Here is a 21,856-nt window from a genome sequence, read left to right on the forward strand (position 1 = left end):
TTCAAAATGTAATGTAATGCGATTGTTTCAAAATAGGACACAGAAACCATAATTGAAACACTGTTTGAAGATCAATGTACACAATGTTCAAAACATTAATCGTGTCACCTAGACAGACACACGTACACGATACAGTTAATGTCACAGGGATACAGAAAATGTCAGTATCGGTTGTGCCCACCACGTGCATCAATCACCGCTTGACACCGACGACCCACAGATGCAATCAAGTGAATCAAGAAGCGCCGGAAGTGTTTGGGGCGGTCGATTCCTTCTGCGAACGCGTCGATCCAACTCGTCCCACAGATGCTCAATCGGGGACAAATCTGATGACCAGGCTGGCCAAGGTAATGTCTGGATGTTGTTGTGCTGTGAGAAGTCCCGACAAACACGCGCAATTTGCGGTCGAGCGTTGTCCTGCTGGAACTGTCCGCCATGAACGTTGACGTTTGATCTGATATTCTGCGTACCCCAGGGATCTGTGTGGTTGTAGACGTGGCTGTGGTAGTGCGGTCTCGGAGGTGTCGCAGTCGGATGTCGATCTTGGGTTGTCACCCTTGGTCTTCCTGACCTTGGTCTGACCAACTCTGTTGGTGTTGTATCGGGTCCACAGTGCGGCGGTTGTCTGTCTGGATACGCCAAAGTGCCTGGCCACTTCTTGCTGAGTTGCTCCAGCTTGAAATCTCCCAAAGGCGTTGTTCCGTTGAGCTGCATTCAGTCTTGGCATTCTGTCACCGCCTCTACTGCCGTTATAAGGACTGTATGAACAGCCGTTGATGTGGATTTTTATACCCATTCAGCAGGGGGGCTGCATGCCTAAATGCAGGATCCTGTGCTGCACGTTTTTTACTGGCGTTTGCGTTTGGATGAAGCTGTAAAATTGATCCCCAATCGCTACGTTTATGTGCTTTGCATGTGTTTTCGTGAATTATAGACACATCATTTTTCTGTTTGACTTTTTTGGTTCTCATTTAATGTAATTATTTTAGATATTTGGCAAAAAGTGGTTTAACATCTATGTCAAGTTTCTTTTTTTGAAGAGAATATATATCAACAGACAACTACGTTTTGTTATAAATTCAGAGTGTCTATTAGTGTGTATGTGTGTTATTCACATACATACGATTAATTAACGTTGTAATACAACGCAAATATATGTCCATATGTATGTAGTAGGGGTGTTTCATTACGAAAAATGACAAGCTGCGGTTGTGTTGGTTGAGGTGACATTTATTCCATTATCAATCACAATTGATCAATCAACCCTGTGGGTGACACCGGGGTGTGTCTATAAACCCACATCATATAGGATTATGGTATTCCTGAACTATAGGTAGTCCATGTCCTGTCTGTGCAGAGTTATAAGCAGAGTGAATAAAAAGTGTGCAAATGTTTAGGAGGAAAGCTGTAGTTAGACAATGTTAATCAGCTAGGAAGCTGAAAGCTATTGTATTGACAAGCTAGAGAGTTGGTGACAAAGGGACAGGAATAGACGAACCTGTCCACCCTGCAATAAAATTGGACCAACCGCTTGGACTTTTAACCCAAGCATATACATTTTGTACTACAACTAATGAAGATGTATACAACTACTTGAAATGAAAAGAGCTAAAACTATATTCCTAAAAACTATATATACAATATCCTGTTACATGTATACATCAGTTTAATCTACTTTTCAGGTCCAAATCCAAGTCATGATTTCATGGTACGTCTTGTATGTTTTAGATTACTCACACATTTATTCAATTTTCTTTATGTACTTTCCACAATGATCTTTGATCACAAATCATAAGAAGGTATATGTATATACCCACAAGAAGGTATTTCTCAATTCATCAAAATGTCCATACATATATGTCCACATATGTATGTATTAAGCAGCCCCGGCACTCTTCCTTGAAGATAAATGCTAAGCATGTTTTTCTCTGTATAAATTGATATATGTAAATATCATTTTAATGTCAACACTGTTGCAGTGTACGTAACACAGACCTGATGCTTGACTAATATCTAATCTCTGAAAAGAACATATTTTACAGAAAAAAACAGTTGTTAAATAATAGTTATAAATATAATGAGTCAGGAGACTGTCTTCATTTTGCCAAATATTAAGCTGTTTTGAATATATTTGTTTCAGGTCTGTTTGACAGACTTCAGTCAAGCTAGTTGAACAAAAATCTTCTTTATAACGTTTTCTTATGATTCCCAACTTTTGAATAATGTTCTGAGAAAAATTATGGATCATCGTACATCAAAATGTTCTGACATATATAAATGTCCTTTCATACATGCATATGGGATGAGTCAGCTATGTTAATACTTCAATGTTGGTTGATTGTGTGACATCATATACTGACGACTTGGTTACAAGGTGTCACTTGGCTGATTATGTGACATCGTATACCGACGACTTGGTTATAATGTGTGACTTGGCTGATTGTCTGACAAATTATATCATCTACGTCGTCAAGAAAGTCATGACCGCATGTCACAGGTGTATTCCACTAGCTGTTAGCTGTTCCACTGTTAAACGTTGGTCAGCTATGTTTAAGGCTTGGGGGATCACCTTTTCATGATGACTCTAGGTCTGGACGTCCTTGGCATTGACATAGAATATTTAGAGCTAATTGAGGAAGATTTGGTAACGGGTGATGATAAATGGTCTACCAGAATGATCCCAAGTCGAAACGTCAAAACATGGAATGGCACCATTCCACTTCCCCGTCACCAAAGAAATTCAAGTCTTCAAGATCATTGAAGAAGGCTATGTCCACTGTATTACTTAGAAAGTCAAAAATTACCGGTGCCTACATTGCTGATTTGAGAAATATTGAGTACATGGACCCTCTATTACGTCTGTTAATATGTTGTGTATTTTAAACCAGGAAATACATCAATCAGGATGTTACCACATCACAAATAAAGACTAACAAATGTTCTTCACACTAAAAGTAAAATGATAATGTTAAACAACACTAAATTCTCGAAAACATAAAACTAGCGTGTGTTATTTATTATGCGGGTGCTTGAAGCTATTGTAGGTGGATCATAACAGGCTGCTCGCCGAGGATGACAAGAATATATGAGGATTGGCATAACATACATCACAGTGTATGTAATTCAGAAATGTTTTAAAAATATGCAGACAATACATTATCAATAACTACTACATACAATATTCTGACATTAATGTATAATTACGAAATTTATCGCTGGTAGGTACCCCAGTCATAACCTCCCGTAGTTGCTTGGCCAACTGGTTGCTGCTGCTGGTGTTCTGATTGATGGGCTCTGTGAGGAAGACAACATGGTGAATTGTATTATTTTTGATAGAACAGCGTCTCATAAAGACCTTAGGAACGGTGGGGTAGCCTAAGTTGGTAGTCTCGTGAGTGACTTAAAATTTAGCGCCACAGATTAGTTTACTAAAACCCATGTTTATTGGTGTTCTCTTTTTTTTCATTCTTACCTCTCTGGTGAAGTATGTTCTCAATCAGCGTCTACTTACCTCTCTGTTGACATGTGTTCTCTATCAGCGTCTACTTACCTCTCTGTTGATGTACGTTCTCAATCAGCGTCTACTTACCTCTCTGTTAACCTTTGTTCTCAATCAGCGTCTGGTTACCTCTTTGTTAACGTATGTTCTCTATCAGCGTCTACTTACATCTCTGTTAACGTATGTTCTCTATCAGCGTCTACTTACCTCTCTGTTAACGTATGTTCTCTATCAGCGTCTACTTACCCCCGTTAACGTATGTTCTCAATCAGCGTCTACTTACCTCTCCTTTAACGTATGTTCTCAATCAGCGTCTACTTACATCTCTGTTGAAGTATGTTCTCAATCAGCGTCTACTTACCTCTCTGTTGACATATGTTCTCTATCAGCGTCTACTTACCTCTTTGTTAACGTATGTTCTCAATCAGCGTCTACTAACCTCTCTGTTAACGTTTGTTCTCAATCAGCGTCTACTTACCTCTCTGTCGACATATGTTCTCAATCAGCGTCTGGTTACCTCTCTGTTAACGTATGTTCTCAATCAGCGTCTACTTACCTCTCTGTTAACGTTTGTTCTCAATCAGCGTCTACTTACCTCTCTGTTAACGTTTGTTCTCAATCAGCGTCTACTTACCTCTCTGTTGACATATGTTCTCTATCAGCGTCTACTTACCTCTTTGTTAACGTATGTTCTCAATCAGCGTCTACTAACCTCTCTGTTAACGTTTGTTCTCAATCAGCGTCTACTTACCTCTCTGTCGACATATGTTCTCAATCAGCGTCTGGTTACCTCTCTGTTAACGTATGTTCTCAATCAGCGTCTACTTACCTCTCTGTTAACGTTTGTTCTCAATCAGCGTCTACTTACCTCTCTGTTAACGTTTGTTCTCAATCAGCGTCTACTTACCTCTCTGTTAACGTATGTTCTCAATCAGCGTCTACTTACCTCTCTGTTAACGTTTGTTCTCAATCAGCGTCTGGTTACCTCTCTGTTAACGTTTGTTTTCAATCAGCGTCTACTTACCTCTCTGTCGACATATGTTCTCAATCAGCGTCTACTTACCTCTCTGTTAACGTATGTTCTCAATCAGCGTCTACTTACCTCTCTGTTAACGTTTCTTCTCAATCAGTGTCTACTTACCTCTCTGTTAAAGTTTGTTCTCAATCAGCGTCTACTTACCTCTCTGTTAACGTTTGTTCTCAATCAGCGTCTGGTTACCTCTCTGTTAAAGTTTGTTCTCAATCAGTGTCTACTTACCTCTCTGTTAACGTTTGTTCTCAATCAGCGTCTACTTACCTCTCTGTTAACGTTTGTTCTCAATCAGCGTCTACTTACCTCTCTGTTAACGTTTGTTCTCAATCAGCGTCTACTTACCTCTCTGTTAACGTTCGTTCTCAATCAGCGTCTACTTACCTCTCTGTTAACGTATGTTCTCTATCAGCGTCTACTTACCTCTCTGTTAACGTATGTTCTCAATCAGCGTCTACTTACCTCTCTGTTAACGTTTGTTCTCAATCAGCGTCTACTTACCTCTCTGTTAACGTTTGTTCTCAATCAGCGTCTACTTACCTCTCTGTTGATGTATGTTCTCAATCAATGTCTACTTACCTCTCTGTTAACGTATGTTCTCAATCAGCATCAACTTACCTCTCTGTTAACGTATGTTCTCAATCAGCGCCTACTTACCTCTCCTTTAACGTATGTTCTCAATCAGCGTCTACTTACATCTCTGTTGAAGTATGTTCTCAATCAGCGTCTACTTACCTCTCTATTGACATATGTTCTCTGTCAGCGTCTACTTACCTCTCTGTTGATGTATGTTCTTTATCAGCGTCTACTTACCTCTCTGTTGACATATGTTCTCTATCAGCGTCTACTTACCTCTCTGTTAACGTATGTTTTCAATCAGCTTCTACTAACCTCTCTGTTAACGTTTGTTCTCAATCAGCGTCTACTTACCTCTCTGTTAACGTTTGTTCCCAATCAGCGTCTACTTACCTCTCTGTCGACATATGTTGTCAATCAGCGTCTGGTTACCTCTATGTTAACGTATGTTCTCAATCAGCGTCTACTTACCTCTCTGTTAACGTTTGTTCTCAATCAGCGTCTACTTACCTCTCTGTTAACGTTTGTTCTCAATCAGCGTCTGGTTACCTCTCTGTTAACGTATGTTCTCAATCAGCGTCTACTTACCTCTCTGTTGACATATGTTCTCTATCAGCGTCTACTTACCTCTCTGTTAACGTATGTTTTCAATCAGCGTCTACTTACCTCTCTGTTAACGTTTGTTCTCAATCAGCGTCTGGTTACCTCTTTGTTAACGTATGTTCTCTATCAGCGCCTACTTACATCTCTGTTAATGTATGTTCTGTATCAGCGTCTACTTACCTCTCTGTTAACGTATGTTCTCAATCAGCGTCTACTTACCTCCGTTAACGTATGTTCTCAATCAGCGTCTACTTACCTCTCCTTTAACGTATGTTCTCAATCAGCGTCTACTTACATCTCTGTTGAAGTATGTTCTCAATCAGCGTCTACTTACCTCTCTGTTGACATATGTTCTCTATCAGCGTCTACTTACCTCTCTGTTGATGTATGTTCTTTATCAGCGTCTACTTACCTCTCTGTTGACATTTGTTCTCTATCAGCGTCTACTTACCTCTCTGTTAACGTATGTTTTCAATCAGCGTCTACTAACCTGTCTGTTAACGTTTGTTCTCATTCAGCGTCTGGTTACCTCTCTGTTAACGTTTGTTCCCAATCAGCGTCTACTTACCTCTCTGTCGACATATGTTCTCAATCAGCGTCTACTTACCTCTCTGTTAACGTATGTTCTCAATCAGCGTCTACTAACCTCTCTGTTAACGTTTGTTCTCAATCAGCGTCTACTTACCTCTCTGTTAACGTTTGTTCTCAATCAGCGTCTACTTACCTCTCTGTTAACATATGTTCTCAATCAGCGTCTACTTACCTCTCTGTTAACGTATGTTCTCAATCAGCGTCTACTTACCTCTCTGTTAACGTTTGTTCTCAATCAGCGTCTGGTTACCTCTCTGTTAACGTTTGTTCCCAATCAGCGTCTGGTTACCTCTCTGTTAACGTTTGTTCCCAATCAGCGTCTACTTACCTCTCTGTTAACGTATGTTCTCAATCAGCGTCTACTTACCTCTCTGTTCACGTTTGTTCTCAATCAGCGTCTGGTTACCTCTCTGTTAACGTTTGTTCCCAATCAGCGTCTACTTACCTCTCTGTCGACATATGTTCTCAATCAGCGTCTGGTTACCTCTCTGTTAACGTATGTTCTCAATCAGCATCAACTTACCTCTCTGTTAACGTATGTTCCCAATCAGCGTCTACTTACCTCTCCTTTAACGTATGTTCTCAATCAGCGTCTACTTACATCTCTGTTGAAGTATGTTCTCAATCAGCGTCTACTTACCTCTCTGTTAACGTTTTTTCTCTATCAGCGTCTACTTACCTCTCTGTTAACGTATGTTTTCAATCAGCGTCTACTAACCTCTCTGTTAACGTTTGTTCTCAATCAGCGTCTGGTTACCTCTCTGTTAACGTTTGTTCCCAATCAGCGTCTACTTACCTCTCTGTCGACATATGTTCCCAATCAGCGTCTGGTTACCTCTCTGTTAACGTATGTTCTCAATCAGCGTCTACTTACCTCTCTGTTAACGTTTGTTCTCAATCAGCGTCTACTTACCTCTCTGTTAACGTTTGTTCTCAATCAGCGTCTACTTACCTCTCTGTTAACGTATGTTCTCAATCAGCGTCTATTTACCTCTCTGTTAACGTTTGTTCTCAATCAGCGTCTGGTTACCTCTCTGTTAACGTTTGTTCCCAATCAGTGTCTACTTACCTCTCTGTCGACATATGTTCTCAATCAGCGTCTGGTTACCTCTCTGTTAACGTATGTTCTCAATCAGCGTCTACTTATCTCTCTTTTAACGTATGTTCTCAATCAGCGTCTACTAACCTCTCTGTTAACGTTTGTTCTTAATCAGCGTCTGCTTACCTCTCTGTTAACGTTTGTTCTCAATCAGCGTCTGGTTACCTCTCTGTTAACGTATGTTCTCAATCAGCATCAACTTACCTCTCTGTTAACGTATGTTCTCAATCAGCGTCTACTTACCTCTCTGTTGAAGTGTGTTCTCAATCAGCGTCTGCTTACCTCTCTGTTAACATATGTTCTCAATCAGCGTCTACTTATACTGCTTTCTCGAATTTCATTTCCCTCGCATGGGCAATGCATTACACAACCCGTGTGCACCCCGTTGTTTGTTTTGTTGTGATTTGACATTTAACGTCTGTAGTACGATTTTCAGTGAAAATGTTTATGAGGTTTGGCGGAGCATTGCTTTTATTGGACCGTAATTACTTTACGATGGTTGGGTCTCTCTGTCTCAGCTCCATTGCCGTGACGCTGGGAAACGACTGCATTTAATTAATGAGAGTAGGTTATATCATGGAGGATACGCTTTTGGGGAGAGGGTTCTACTAATTACCGTATCACAGGAAGAAACCTGCAGACGATGGCCGTTGCACAATGGCCGCCAGGAGAGGTAAACATTTTGTTAAAGCAGTGGATGTTTTCACGGGCTTGTTGAATAAATTCCCAGCGCTACTGTCCATATATCGTCTACTTAATATTTGATCATCATTTTGGCATTTACAATAGATATTTTTTAGATTGTACATTAATAGTTTACTAGTCATATGTTTTAGAGTATTTGTCAATTGTGTTGAGCTTACAGGCAATAAATTTAATTCATGATAAATATGAAACGTCTCATGTAAGACATGACGTAAGTACGATAGTAAAAAATAATATTCAAATCTCATTAAAATTAAATGATAACAAGTTACATATGTAATCCTGCAGCCTGTATTCCACATTCGGAGCCGGGAGGAAAACTAATGAAATAAAGGGAAGAAGTTTGCCCTCACATATATGCAGAGACATCATCTGAATATGACTATATATGTAAATGTTATGATACTGTAGCTATCTGCACGAACTATGAAAAATGGGCATAAGGCAACGGAGACGAAGGATGTAGATACTATTCCATTTAGATTTTTTAGTTGATAAAATACATTATTTGGTACACAAAAATGTTTTGAATTCATTGTCATAATAATACAGATGGACATATATTTCAGTCAATTTGTAAAATAACTGAATATTCCTAAGTGAAAAGTTTGCACATTTTGACTGTAAAAATATAAACACCATAAAATAAGCAATGCTCAGGAGAAATATTTACTTTGTGTTGCAAGTCAAAATAGTGTAAATGAAAATCGCACAATTACCAAGCATGTGACTTATCAAAACTTGTTGACCTTTACCGATGCTACCCACAAAGATACCTATATTTCCTTATCATTTCCAAAACTGTATTTCATTTTGTTGATCAATCTGACCATACGCCCTTATACTATCAATAAAAGTGACAAATGCGCTTACGAATTGCGCATCGTGGGTCGCTAACTAGTCTAGGTTTCTGCTATATCATCCGGGTACTCACGGGAAAAAGACAATAACAAAGGCAGCAACCAGTCCCAGGGAATTACATCAGTGCCCCTTTAAGGGAGTGAGTGAGTGAGTTAAGATTTTAAGTCACACCGGCAGTATTTCAGCCATATCGTGACTTTCAAAGGTTATACATAATAAATACGTGTAAACTATAAAATCTGTCAACAAGGGACAATAAAGTAACTAGACTAATCACAGATTATTATTTAAAACTAACATGGAACCATAAAATACATCACTAGACAGGACAATACATTATAAAAAAGAGCTAGCAACTGAAGGTAGATCACGATACTGGGGACCATGGGGCGCTTTAAGGGAGAAGGGAAATAGTTTCCAATGACTAGTTGACGAAATTGGAAATGTCTGAACCTGTAGATAACATCCAATCCGTGATAGATGTGACAGATCGCACAGGGTAACGTTCAACGTGCTCATTACCTTAACAGTTAAAAGAGAACATTTTTGAAGTGAACTACATTGGAAAATGAGAAAAGAAATTAATAGTCAATGCTTTTTTATCATAAAAAGCTCTCTGTTTGGTAAACAACAGTTGTTATTTTTGTTCTTTCAAGAAGAATCCCAAACCTTCTCTTACTCTGTTATGATATATTATGTCAAAGTGAAAACAAAAAACATTAACGTGCAACAAAGCATTTTTCAATTGACGTGTTAATTTGCTTACTGTTGCTATAAATGTGTTCAGATTAATTTAAACTGTACCAATCAACTATACGTTGCTTCCGTGTTTGAATGCGTGTAATACTTGCATATTGGCTCACCAGTTCTCATAATGCTTCATATGAAAGCAAAATTTGGTGTTTTAATTAACCTAACCTCTCATTTCAGTGACTGATTTCAAAAAGCATAGTTGGTGTTACATAGTCAGTGCCCCAACTCTGTGTATCTACTTTAATGTTTCGCCCTCGTGATCTAATCTAGCATAAACATCCTCTTATACACAACAGATGCGTTCTTGACATATTATCTTTCGGTTCCATAGCCTGTTAAGCCTTCAAATTGACTTTATTAATCTTCGAATGTTACGTCCAGTACACACAAACAGGACCGTTTAGCCTATTAAAGGAATGTAGCAGTCAGTGGATCTTCCACTTAGCTGACTTACTGTTGGTATATCCATTTTCTTTCTTGTTGCATATCAAAACACCAATGCATCGGTCACAGGGTTTTGTTATGTTCTTTTGGCAAATAAGAGTGAGTGAGTATGGTTTTACGCCGCTTTTAGCAATATTCCAGCAATATCACGGCGGCGTGACACCAGCAATGGGCTTCACACATTGTACCCATGTCGGGAATCGAACCCGGGTCTTCGGCGTGAAGTGCGAACGCTTTAACCACTAGGCTACCCGACGGCAAATAAGAGGATAGTTAGAAACATAAATATACGGTATATAACGAAGTTTTTCACAACTATCACAAAATCAATCGAAACTGACACCCTTCAAACCCCTTGGTAGACTGGACACAATTATTTGCCCAACGATTAGATAACTCCTACTGACAGGGTGGGGTGATGGTTCAAGGCGAAACGGACAAACCTATCTGTTGTCTAATTAATGCTGGGCGGCGCCTTTGATCTTGCCTCCAACCATGCATGTAGTAGAAGTAAACGGTGATTAGGATAACCCTCAAATAAACAAGATTCTGTCTTATTGCATATCAAGGCTCCAATTCATCGGTCATTTGGTTTTGTTATGTATGTGTAGCCCAGTGTATCCACAATTAACTAGAATGTTTCATATCGACAAAATATACTGAACCAAATTAAAAACTTCACAATCTTAAAATTTTAACATTTTTACCAGTTATCATTGTGGGCCCTTATTGTAGTCGATGGACTGTTTATGATTTACAGACGCGTCTACAGCAAACGGGTACCACCGCTGATCGCCCTCGGCCATGTCGACCACGTGTGACGTCACATGCAGAGGATCGTCAGATTGTCTTACGTCACCTCCGTAACCTATTTTTGACGGCTACATCAACCAGAAATGAACTGTTTAGGGGTAGACTCAGTGCGCAAACTGTTCGAAACAGTCCGAGAACTGCTCACCTTCAAGCACAACGGCCATACTGCGGGCCGATTCTGACTCAATTACACAGACGTCAACGTCAATTGTGGGCACAACGACTCTTACGATGGACTCAGAGGAATTGGAATCAAATCCCGATTTAATCTTCGATTTGCTGATGGTAGGGCGTGGGTGTGGAGGCGCCGTCATGAACGTTACGCCCAGTGTTGTGTACAGGAAGTTGACAGATTTCGAGGCGGAAGTGTCATGGTGTGGGGTGCTTTCTGTGGCAATGCACGTTCCAGGCTTCTTGTCATCCGTGGCAACCTCAACGCTGCTGCTTATCGCGACCAGGTACTGGCACCAGAACTTCTGCCTTTTATGGCAGCACATGTACCCGGTTTGATCTTCCAACGCGACAATGCCAGACCCCAAACAGCAATTTTGACAAGGAATTTCCTTCAGAATGCGGGAGTCAACGTCATGGACTGGCTGTCAAGGTCTACCGACCACATTCCCATTGAACACGTCTGGGATGCTCTTAGAAGAAGTCTGCACACTCTCCAGAACCAATCACATAATTTGCAAGATCTTGGCCCCATTTTGCAGCAACAATGGCGTCGTCTTCCCAATCATGTGTTCACAAGCATCACAAGGTCCATGCGGAGGCGTATTGTGGCAGTTGTCAACGCACATGGTGGCCATACACCCTACTGAACTTGTGTGCCATCTGATTCTCGTTCTTGGGACTTATGATTTAAACTGTTGATGTTATTATCGAATAACATAGGTGCTTTTAACAAATTATGGTTACCAACGTTAATTAAAATCCTTCTTTGGATATTAATGATTAACAATTACCTTCTCTGATACATTTGTCCGTTGCATATCATATATGGGATTACTTTTAAAAATGTGAAGTTTTTAATTCGACTAATTTGATATATATACATCCCAGCTATGAACCGTGACCAGGGAACCTATCTGCCTAGTGCTTTGGACTTATTGCTTTTATCTTTGTCGGGGCTAATTGCCTAGGTGGCTTCAATTTGCCCCTTGATATGTCCATTCTTACACCTATCAGTGCTAATTACCCACCCCCAACTCCATTTGCCCAGTGCCCATTACCACTTACTTAACTATGATAACTTAAGAGTTGGCTGACTTTGTCTATTGCTAATCACCTATCAGCACTAATCATCTGTTGGCTTCCTTTGTTAGCTTGTACCCTTTGTCATTTTCCATCTTTGTTATCTGATTAATTTTGTTGTCCTTACATGTACATTTATATATATATGCTCTCTGCCTTATGGCATTCATTCACCTGACGAAGGAGTAAGCACATACTCCGAAACGTTGTGTTCCTCATAATAAAGAAGTTGACATCCCTATATTCTCTTCCTTATGTGAATCACTTCTAAATGCCTTTCAAAGGCAAAAATTAAAGGGGCACTAATCTTTGGCTTCTTCTCGCCTCTTTGACACTGGCCGCTGGGGTTCACGAGCTGCCGTGAGTCGATTTACTCGCTAACGCAACTGAGCGTCCCAAACTGTAGACTAAATGTCTAAATAAAATATTGCCGATATGAGCAAGTGAGTGTGGTTTTACGCCGCTTATATATTCCAGCGATATCACGGTGGGGGACACTACAAATGGGCTTCACACACTGTACCCATGTCGGGAATCGAACTCGGGTCTTCGGCGTGGCGAGCGAATGCTTTAACCACTAGGCTACCCGACCACCCAGATATGAGAAAGACAAAACTTCACATGATTTGTTTGTTGCTGATCACAGATAGTGTCACAGGCAATTACAATTAGTCGCGCATATTTTGTGTTGGTGTGAGAGAGACCGTTGAGAAGTGGATCAATATAGATTTATGCTAAAAAACGCATCCTCTAACATTTAATTATTTTTCATGACCAGTTACTAAAATGTTTTAAGACGTTTTTAAAAATTTATCACAAAAATAAAAGTTTTTGACATGTTCTTAAATCGTTTGTAAAAATTGACATCACACAAACGTTTCGAAAATAATTATAAAAAAGTTGTGGCAAATTGCCCTGGTGTCTCGTGAAATGACTATTACGTCATATTTTGCACCCGCCATCATCAGTTCAAGTTTACTCTACATGCAAGTGACATTGTGCAGCAAGAGCTGGATCGTCGAACTCTGATTTCTTAGGGGGTAAGCTCATTTTCAAAAGCAGTATCCGCTTATATAAGCAGTATCTAAATGGCATTGTGTAAATATAACATTTGTTACATATGACCACTTTCTAAATGGCATTGTCTATTCATAGCTTTGGCGTGGGATCACAGAGTACGTGATATCGGGTGCTTTGTGCCAACTTTCAGCCGCTTGCAAACGAAACAATCGCTGGCTGAGGTCGCTTCGTAAAATTTACTTGAACAATTATCAAATTCACATCAACAATGAATGACTTTTACCCGTGTTAAATGCAGAGCGTAACGTGTATTTATAGCGTATTCCAGATGTCAGTTTGTGGCATGTCATACTGTGTAGAAGTACAGAGGGACACTTTTGTACTTATGTTACCGAATACAACCAGGTGTTTCTCACGGCCTCGAGATGTTAACGTCACGGCTTGTTTGATCCCAAATTCTTTTCAAACATGATCTGTCGTTGCAATCCATTGTTAGTAAAAGTCGCATTATTAAATGTGGCATTGAAATGAAGTTCACAATGCATAAAGGCCCTGATGTAAACACCTGTGAAAATTAATGTAGCTGCTCATGGACTTGCGCATCACTTGATATTTGAATACTGTACAGAACATGTTTAATGTCTATCCAACTGCACCTGTCACCCACACGCACAACAGTTAAAGATTGATGTGACGGGATTAAAGGAGATAATGTGACCATACGACGACCGGTAACTCGTTATTAAATTCATATCATCAATGAAGACCTTCAAACACCCCCAAAGGACGTTTGCAAGCGGGTACTTCTGTATTCACAGCCCATGCTTGTATGTGTTCTTGTCCTTTGTAAGCGTGTATATATAACAGCCAGTTTGTAAAATGTGATTCTCCCAGGCCATTTATAAAATGTCTAAATATTTCAGTCATTTTGTCTGAAAATCTGTCCATTCATTAAATGATATAGACGGTCAAAGGGGCTTTAGAACAAAGCAATAAATTAATTGTGCAATGATTAGAAGCCAAACAATATAGAAATGTACTTTTAATCCTAACATTTTCAGTCCCTTGAAGCATAAAACAATGTTTGGAATTCGTTATCATAACAATACAGATGGACATAGTCCACAGTCAATTTGTGTAATAAAGGAATATAATAAATTTCCTAAGTGAAAAACTTGCACATTTTGACTGTAAAAATATAAACACCATAAAATAAGCAATGCTCAGGTGAAATATTTACTTTGTATTGCAAGTCAAAATAGTGTAAACGAAAATCGCAACAAATTTCCAAGCATGCGATTTATCAAAACTTTGTCCCAATTACTGATGCTATCCAGAAAGATACATACATTTCCTTATTATTGGGAAAACAATTTCGAAAATAATCAGGTAACTTGATTTTGTTTAGCTTTTAAACTATTACACATTTTGGTATGAAACAATGCCAAGTACATATGTAACGATACAATGGTAATATAGAAGAGTTAAGGACAATTTGTATTCAATTTGGACACGTGTAAGACTTAATTAGGAGAGAAATGAAGGGAATGAAGCGAGATGATAACATGTATCCTTTAAGTAACTAATCATATGTAACACGTAATATGTTTTAGTAACACGTCATATTCCTGTTTTACTTTTACCAGTGACATTTTATAATCTATTCGTACATTCATCTTTGTAATATTGCGTAGTTCCACAGTAAAACTATATTTAAAGCCACCACATAAAGTATTTATACAAGATGGTGTCAGTCAACGATCGCTGCTACATTACCATCTGGCAGACATATTCTTCATCTTGTGGGATGAATTGAATAACGTTTTCGGTACCCGTAATTCAACGTTAAATTACAAATAAAATTAAAAATATAAACTGATAACAAAATAATACCAATTTACATTTATATAATATGGTGACTGAACAGACGCGTTCAAGTGTTCAAGTGTTGCTGATAATGTGAGGAAATTTGGAAATGGCACGCACCATAAACAGGTAGATTTCCATAACTTTCTTGTCAGTTACTCAGGCTGAATTAAGAAACGTAGTTTTCTCTGCCCCCTTGTTTAGTGTTATAAAGTATAGTCTTGCCCTGAACTAGTATAGTTAAAGCACGGCACGCTTTCGGGGCCGAACTGTCATGTAGACATAGCCGAAGCCGGTGTCGCTGGTTATTGTGCTTTGAAGTTTGTTACCGTAACCGTGAATCGTGATATGGCGTCGACGGGGGACGAACATGGTGGAGGAAGAGCAACTTTTCAAGGAATCGTCATTCCTATGTCCCACAACACATACATAGTTCCTCGGGCATCACCAACGCCCGCCTTAAACAATTGTGTGACTGCTGTATTACGGACACAGTATTGGAATACATGTTTGGGATAAGCATGCTGTGGGCGAGATGGTTGACATAATCTTTCCATACTTCCTCCCAGGTAATAATATTCAACGTTAAACTTCATGTTTAAAGAACCTGTTTCAACAAATACAGACGTGGATGCGCCATCTTGCATCACAGTAGAGTACACTACGTTTTTAACGAACACGTTTATAACGAACTTACGGATATCACAAACATATTTTTTGCTCCCGGCCATTTGCTGTATATATGCTTATGACAAACTACGGTTCTAACGAACTAGAATTAGCGATCACTTTGTGTTCATTATAATCGTACTTTACTGTACTACAGAAAGATCGATGCCTTTGATCCTTAAAATATTGATTAAACAACGGGATTGATAACCTGGATAACCGCAATAAAGAAACACACCTACCTGTTTGATCTTTCGTTTGGTTTGTGCCCAACTAGAAATGAGAAAGCATACCTGTTTCAAAACATAGCTGTTCCAACATTATTTTCAGTCAACACAAATTACAAGCATTCGATATTTGTGCACAAAATGACAGACGTTGTGTATTAATGTATATAACACATGTCGTTGATGCTGTTAAGTTAAATCACAGATGCACGTACGTTTTGCAGCATGCAGACTCCTCCTCAGGTGTATAATGACGACGATGAGGATGATAAAGACCACAATACCAACATATCCAGTAACAATGGCAGTCAGGTGATTCTTCTGTTCCGTGTCATCACTCCTTATCAACGACGAAACTTGCAATGTAACAAAAAGTTTATCAATATATATATATATATATATATATATATATATATATATTTATACAAATGCGACGTTAGGGCGACATTATCGCAACCTTTAGGCGACACGTGTCACCCATAGGATATATTTCTGTCGCCTAAAAATCTACACCCTACAATTATGTTATTTTCCCGCAACAGCCACCCCAAAGTGTTTATTTGGATAGAAGGTCTGCACAGGACGTTCAGAAATGTTTCTTTCGCATTTTATTAATAATGTAATGATAATATTGATGATATAAAAATATTGCGAATATGACGTCTGCGACCTTTAGGCGACATGGGGTTTTCTATAATATTCTCGAACACCTGGATATATGTTCTGTGGTAACAAATTGATATATTATGGTACAGATATATCTAATTAGTTTTTGTTCAGTTTTTCCTAATATACATCTCAGAACGTGTTCTCCCGAACATCAGTGTTTCGCTCTCTCGACTTTCGCAGATCATCTCCGAGAAGGAAGAGTCGCGTCAAAATATGTGAAACTCAGAAACGGCAAAGTCGAATTTAGCACTTGCTAATAATTTGTCCAATGCGTGTGGGTATTGTTGATGTTGACATATAATACGCCATACTAATTCTTCAGTCAAAATAAAACTGTAAAGATAAAAAAAATAATTTGAATGAACAATTCGGCAGGCCCTTTCGCATTTTGTGCCATTTCGTAACTTGAAATTTGGTAGTTACCACTTCCCGCGCTTCCCAAGGAACTGTACCATGGCGGCACTAAGTTATGGGAAACGCATGGTTTGTATCGTGATTGGTATATCTTTTTAAACATAATTGTATGTATAAATTGTATCAAAAGTGATGCTTGTCTGATGCGGTGCTCTCAAGACACAAACTATTTCAAGATTTCTTATGTGAACAGAATATTAGGTCATTTGAACTTGAACTTGTGCTCGTGGATTGATCGTTGTTGACTTTCTTTAGCGAGATAATATGTAAACACGTTTTCTGTCATTAGCGACCTAAGGGCGGGCAACTCTATATATTATTTAGCGGTACGATGTGTGTGAAGTATGTGCTTACATCACTTCCTGTTATTATAATTATGCATAATCAGTATGCATACGACCTAGGTTGGGTCAACCTAATATCTATTTCCATACCATCCATCTGTGACGATCCGGGTCAGAATAGGTCTTCATCAACTAGATTTCCGTAAGAATCGACTATGCTTGTCATAAAAGGCGACTAACTCGATTGGGTGGTCAGGCTCACTTACTTGTTTGATGCATGTCATCATGTCCCAATCGTGTGGATTAGGCCTAATGCTCACGAAATCAACATGATCAATCACTGCATTGTTTGGGAAACCGCCGTCATAGAGGAGTAATATTGCTGAGCCTGGTGTTAAACAACTAACAAAACTATTTCCACGCATGGATATATTATAGGCCTGTTTAGGACTTCCTGTTGTCAGATACCTATGCAAAGCCATAACGTTAGTTATTAAAATATGACGTGGATACATTCAATTCCAATATTGGAATATTTACTGACTTTAGCTATAAACCTTGCACTAAAAATCAGCCTCTGAGCAGGCCTAGATAAATTCCTACCTTGATATTAATATATCTGGTAACTACTAGTGAATTATAGTTAGCCTGCCAAGAGTAGTGGTGGAAAGATTTGGAGTAAATGTAACTTGCAGAAAAATCGCAGAAAATGCCTTTTTTATTAGAACACCAATTTCCATTATTTTCAAGCTTTTTTTTTATCGAATATTGCTCCAAATGATACTGAAACAATTAATATGTTATTTTGATTTACAACATATGAGATATGGGATAGTCTAAGTCTTCATCAACCCATGCTAGCACAATTCATCAAGATACATCATAGATATACACCTGGATAAAAGGTAAGCTCGCTTTATATTTCCACATGCTAAAAATCATATCCTGTATTAGGTTTCTGATGAAACACATTTCGGTGTATATTTCGAGTGATTTTTCAAAATACATCTAAGTCGAGTATGCTGTTATCTTGAACTGTGTTCCAGGTTCCAGGTTAATCATGGTTATTTTTTTATCAGATAAGCCTTGTTGAAAGTGTCATATTTTCAGGCGCCCTGATCCTTATTAGGTGTAAGATCTGGGTTAAAATAGGTCTTCAGCCACCCATGCTTGTTGTAAGAGGTAACTAACAGGATCGGACGCTCAGGCTAGCTGACTTGATTGATGCATGTCATCCACTTGATTATTTACAGACCGTTGTCATATTGCTGGAATATTGCTGAGTGCGGTGTTAAACAACAAACAAACAAAACAACATATAAATCGTGCAATAAAACAAAATCATATTATTCTCACTTTCAAATGTTCATGTGGTATTACAACAACATAAACTATGTTTACATCTGATCATAAATAAATATCAGACACTATGCTTATGTATTTGGTTCATCTTGTCTAAATACAAGAGATTGAAAGTTTTAAAGAAAAAAAATGAGTTTGTATAAATGTTTGAGGTGGAAATGTTTATGTTTTTACAACAGAATATTGATATTTTTACAGCAGTATTTGTCTGTGACTCAAATAGTAACCAAATATGAGCAAGCTTGTCCTTGATTGTCTGTGTATTAAGTTCAGCAACCCATGTTATGTAAGAGACAACTAACAGTATCAGGTGGTCTGACTCACTGATTTAGTTAGTTATTTCAATTGTCGTTTGTAATTTTGCCTTTGGTATTATTTCACACATTCATATCTACAGATTTGTATGTAGCCAGCAGGACTTGCTCCTTTAAAAAGTTGCTGACCCTTCTCCAAACTAACTGGCCAACTAAATGGTGGAGGCCGAAATGTGACCGGACCTGAGATCACGTAGCCACCTGGCGAGTCTGTGACAATATTAGAACTCTTCACCCATGACATGCCTTTTCACTGCACTCTGGGGTCAAATCTTGGCTTCCATTTGCCTGAATTCATGGTGATTTATGAGCAAATGAAGATGTTGTTGTACACAACATCACAAAATGTCAACCAACTGTCATTCTACCAACATGATTGACATATATCATTCTTTGATATCCCAACTTAATCCCATCGAAAAGATTCATATGATTCACGAGCAGTGTCGAATTAAAACAATTAAACCTACATGGAGATTGGGTGAAAGTTTGACTAACCAGATGGACCACCTACATTTTGTTTCAGCAAGCCCTTTGTAATTTTAACTAGCCACGGGCCAACGGCCAGAAGTTAAATTGACCCCTGCTGTCTACACTTGCCAACTCACAGATTGAATCACCCGATCTTACTGTTTCAGCTTCAAAGAAGTACCCAGCATCAGGCACAAAAAAAGGTATTATTTTGTCATTTTTACTCAACTGTTCCTTGACCACTAATACTGATAGTGTGTGAAATCAAACTCTGTCCATTGTCTGTCATCTGTAAATATTTAGTGTACTTACATGCAAAGTACTCTAGATATTAATTCAGGATATATGGCCTGAAATGGAAATGGTTTTCCCCATTTAAAACTAATAAAAGGGACACCAATACATCGTAGCATAGCGTATAATTAATTCATTGGTTCATTTATTTATAGAAGAGAGTTACTGCAAGAGAAGATGCAGAATGGTGGATCTCAGTTGGGGTCGACAAGGAGGGCTTTGAACTAAAATTTGTCTCTGATTATGTAGGCAAGTATTTTCATGTACATGTCTTTAAAAAAACAAACCAAAACACATCAGTTTTATGAAACATCTTAAGGCTTATGAATAAGACGTCTGTTTGTTCATCTGTTCATCATAATGTGAGGTTGTTACTGCCACTTAAGGGCTTCTGTATCCAGTTATCTGAGGGATATGATTGAAATGTTTTGACTGAGTGAGTTGGGTTTAACGCCGCTTTTAACATTATTCCAGTTATATCACGGCGTGTCAGCCTAATGTGGGAGGAAAGCCCGAAGTGATGCAGGTCTCAGACGTTTACCACTTCGGTGAAACCCACGAGCACGGGTATGGTGCTGACACACCTAGAAACATAATTTGGGCGAACCGGGATTCGAACCCACAATCATAGGTTTCTGGCATGCCCAAGGGACGCAACTCTGCACAGCGAATCGCGGCGCCCTAGACGACTGGACCACCCGTGCCCCCTTGAAATATTTTGAAAAATGATCACTATAAAAGCGTGTGTGCTAAAAGCCGCTGGACATACTGGAAGGTTATGAATTGTTTAAACTTGCAAATCCCTTTCATTTTCTATCACTACACTGATCTTATATAATGTATTTTGCATTCCACATTTCAGGCTTTGGTGTTTTTACAAAACAGCCATTTGCGAAAGGGGACTTCCTTTTGGAATATCGAGGGAATCTTATGGATGAAGAAAAAGCAAAGGAGTTGGAAAGAAAACATGCTAGAGCACAGGAAGGCTGCTACATGTTTTATTTTACTTTCAAAGACAAGAAAAAGTGGTAGGTGTTATCAATAAGATTTGTGCGTGGGAGTTGTAAATGAGATAAATTTTCATAGTTATTGATAAGAATTTTATATTTTCCTAGGCCTTTATTCTTGATGCTGGAGACCAACCAGTCTAAATGCTGTAAACACCAATCTGTCACTCAGCAGTCCCTTGTCACAGAGAAATTTGCAGAAATAACATTTCAACTTATCCTGACTCATGCTTATTGCTTATTGCTACTGATTTCTGAAACATCTCACCCGAACACACCCCTGGACATTGCATGTGCACTGGAAGCACATGACCAAGTCTAGTTACATGGCAATTTCTCATTTTCGCGCCAAACAGGTGGTTGGGAAAAAATTCCTGAGCTATGTAATCCGAGCCTTCCTATAAAAAATTACACTCTTCTAGTATCATATCTAAAGATTATTTTTTGCATTTGTTCAATGGACCTAAGAGTGAGTGAGTATGGTTTTATGCCGCTTTTAGCAATATGGGTGGACACCAGAAATGGACTTCACACAATGTCAGGAATCCAACCCGGGTCTTCTGCTTGACAAGCAAACGCTTTAACCACTAGACTACCCCACCACCCCTGGATTATAAGAGGAGGTAATTACAACTCTATCTGCCCATCCAGAGCTGCCTAAGGCAGAAGGCTTGACACCCCTGTAAAGGGTACAGCCAGAATCATGTGTGGCTGCCTGCAACTTTAAAGAATAATCTACAATTGCTGGTGAAGAAGAATACTTCTTTTAGTTCATCCAAGTAAATGCCGACAAAGTTTCAACACATGTAATGCAAACGTGAATATCACGAACCATAATGCTGCAGGTGAGAAGAGTTCTTCAAAGTCTACATGGAAGATGCAGAAGGAGAGATGTTCAACCCCTCATGTTAGATTCACGCAGCCTCATGGGTTAATGCAGGGGTTTCACAGTCTGTCTGCACACACAAAGCCTCCATGCAGCAACCCATCTACATTTTCTTGGTTGTCTTTCGGATACGAAACCGGCCTGA

General features: G+C 38.9%; 2 protein-coding genes across 2 annotated transcripts in view; one reads left to right on the forward strand and one right to left on the reverse strand.

Moving 5' to 3' along the window:
• Positions 1 to 1,223: 1,223 nt before the first annotated feature.
• Positions 1,224 to 21,856, reverse strand: part of LOC139472807 (uncharacterized) — a 74,234-nt gene continuing 53,601 nt past the window's right edge. Inside the window, exons 12-14 of the mRNA XM_071255286.1 lie at positions 16,226 to 16,366; positions 16,026 to 16,056; positions 1,224 to 3,294 (exon numbers count right to left, since the gene is read on the reverse strand). Of these exons, the coding sequence (XP_071111387.1) occupies positions 3,210 to 3,294; positions 16,026 to 16,056; positions 16,226 to 16,366 (257 nt within the window). The 3' untranslated portion in view covers positions 1,224 to 3,209. The remainder of the gene's footprint in view (positions 3,295 to 16,025; positions 16,057 to 16,225; positions 16,367 to 21,856) is intronic.
• LOC139472572 (uncharacterized) overlaps positions 17,133 to 21,856 on the forward strand; it is a 33,892-nt gene continuing 29,168 nt past the window's right edge. The window contains exons 1-4 of the mRNA XM_071255042.1: positions 17,133 to 17,162; positions 19,692 to 19,727; positions 19,974 to 20,067; positions 20,681 to 20,846. Coding sequence (XP_071111143.1) covers positions 17,133 to 17,162; positions 19,692 to 19,727; positions 19,974 to 20,067; positions 20,681 to 20,846 — 326 coding nt within the window. The remainder of the gene's footprint in view (positions 17,163 to 19,691; positions 19,728 to 19,973; positions 20,068 to 20,680; positions 20,847 to 21,856) is intronic.

Source organism: Haliotis cracherodii, unplaced genomic scaffold, assembly GCF_022045235.1.
Source record: "Haliotis cracherodii isolate W230 unplaced genomic scaffold, xgHalCrac1.p SCAF_25, whole genome shotgun sequence".
Taxonomy (NCBI): domain Eukaryota; kingdom Metazoa; phylum Mollusca; class Gastropoda; order Lepetellida; family Haliotidae; genus Haliotis; species Haliotis cracherodii.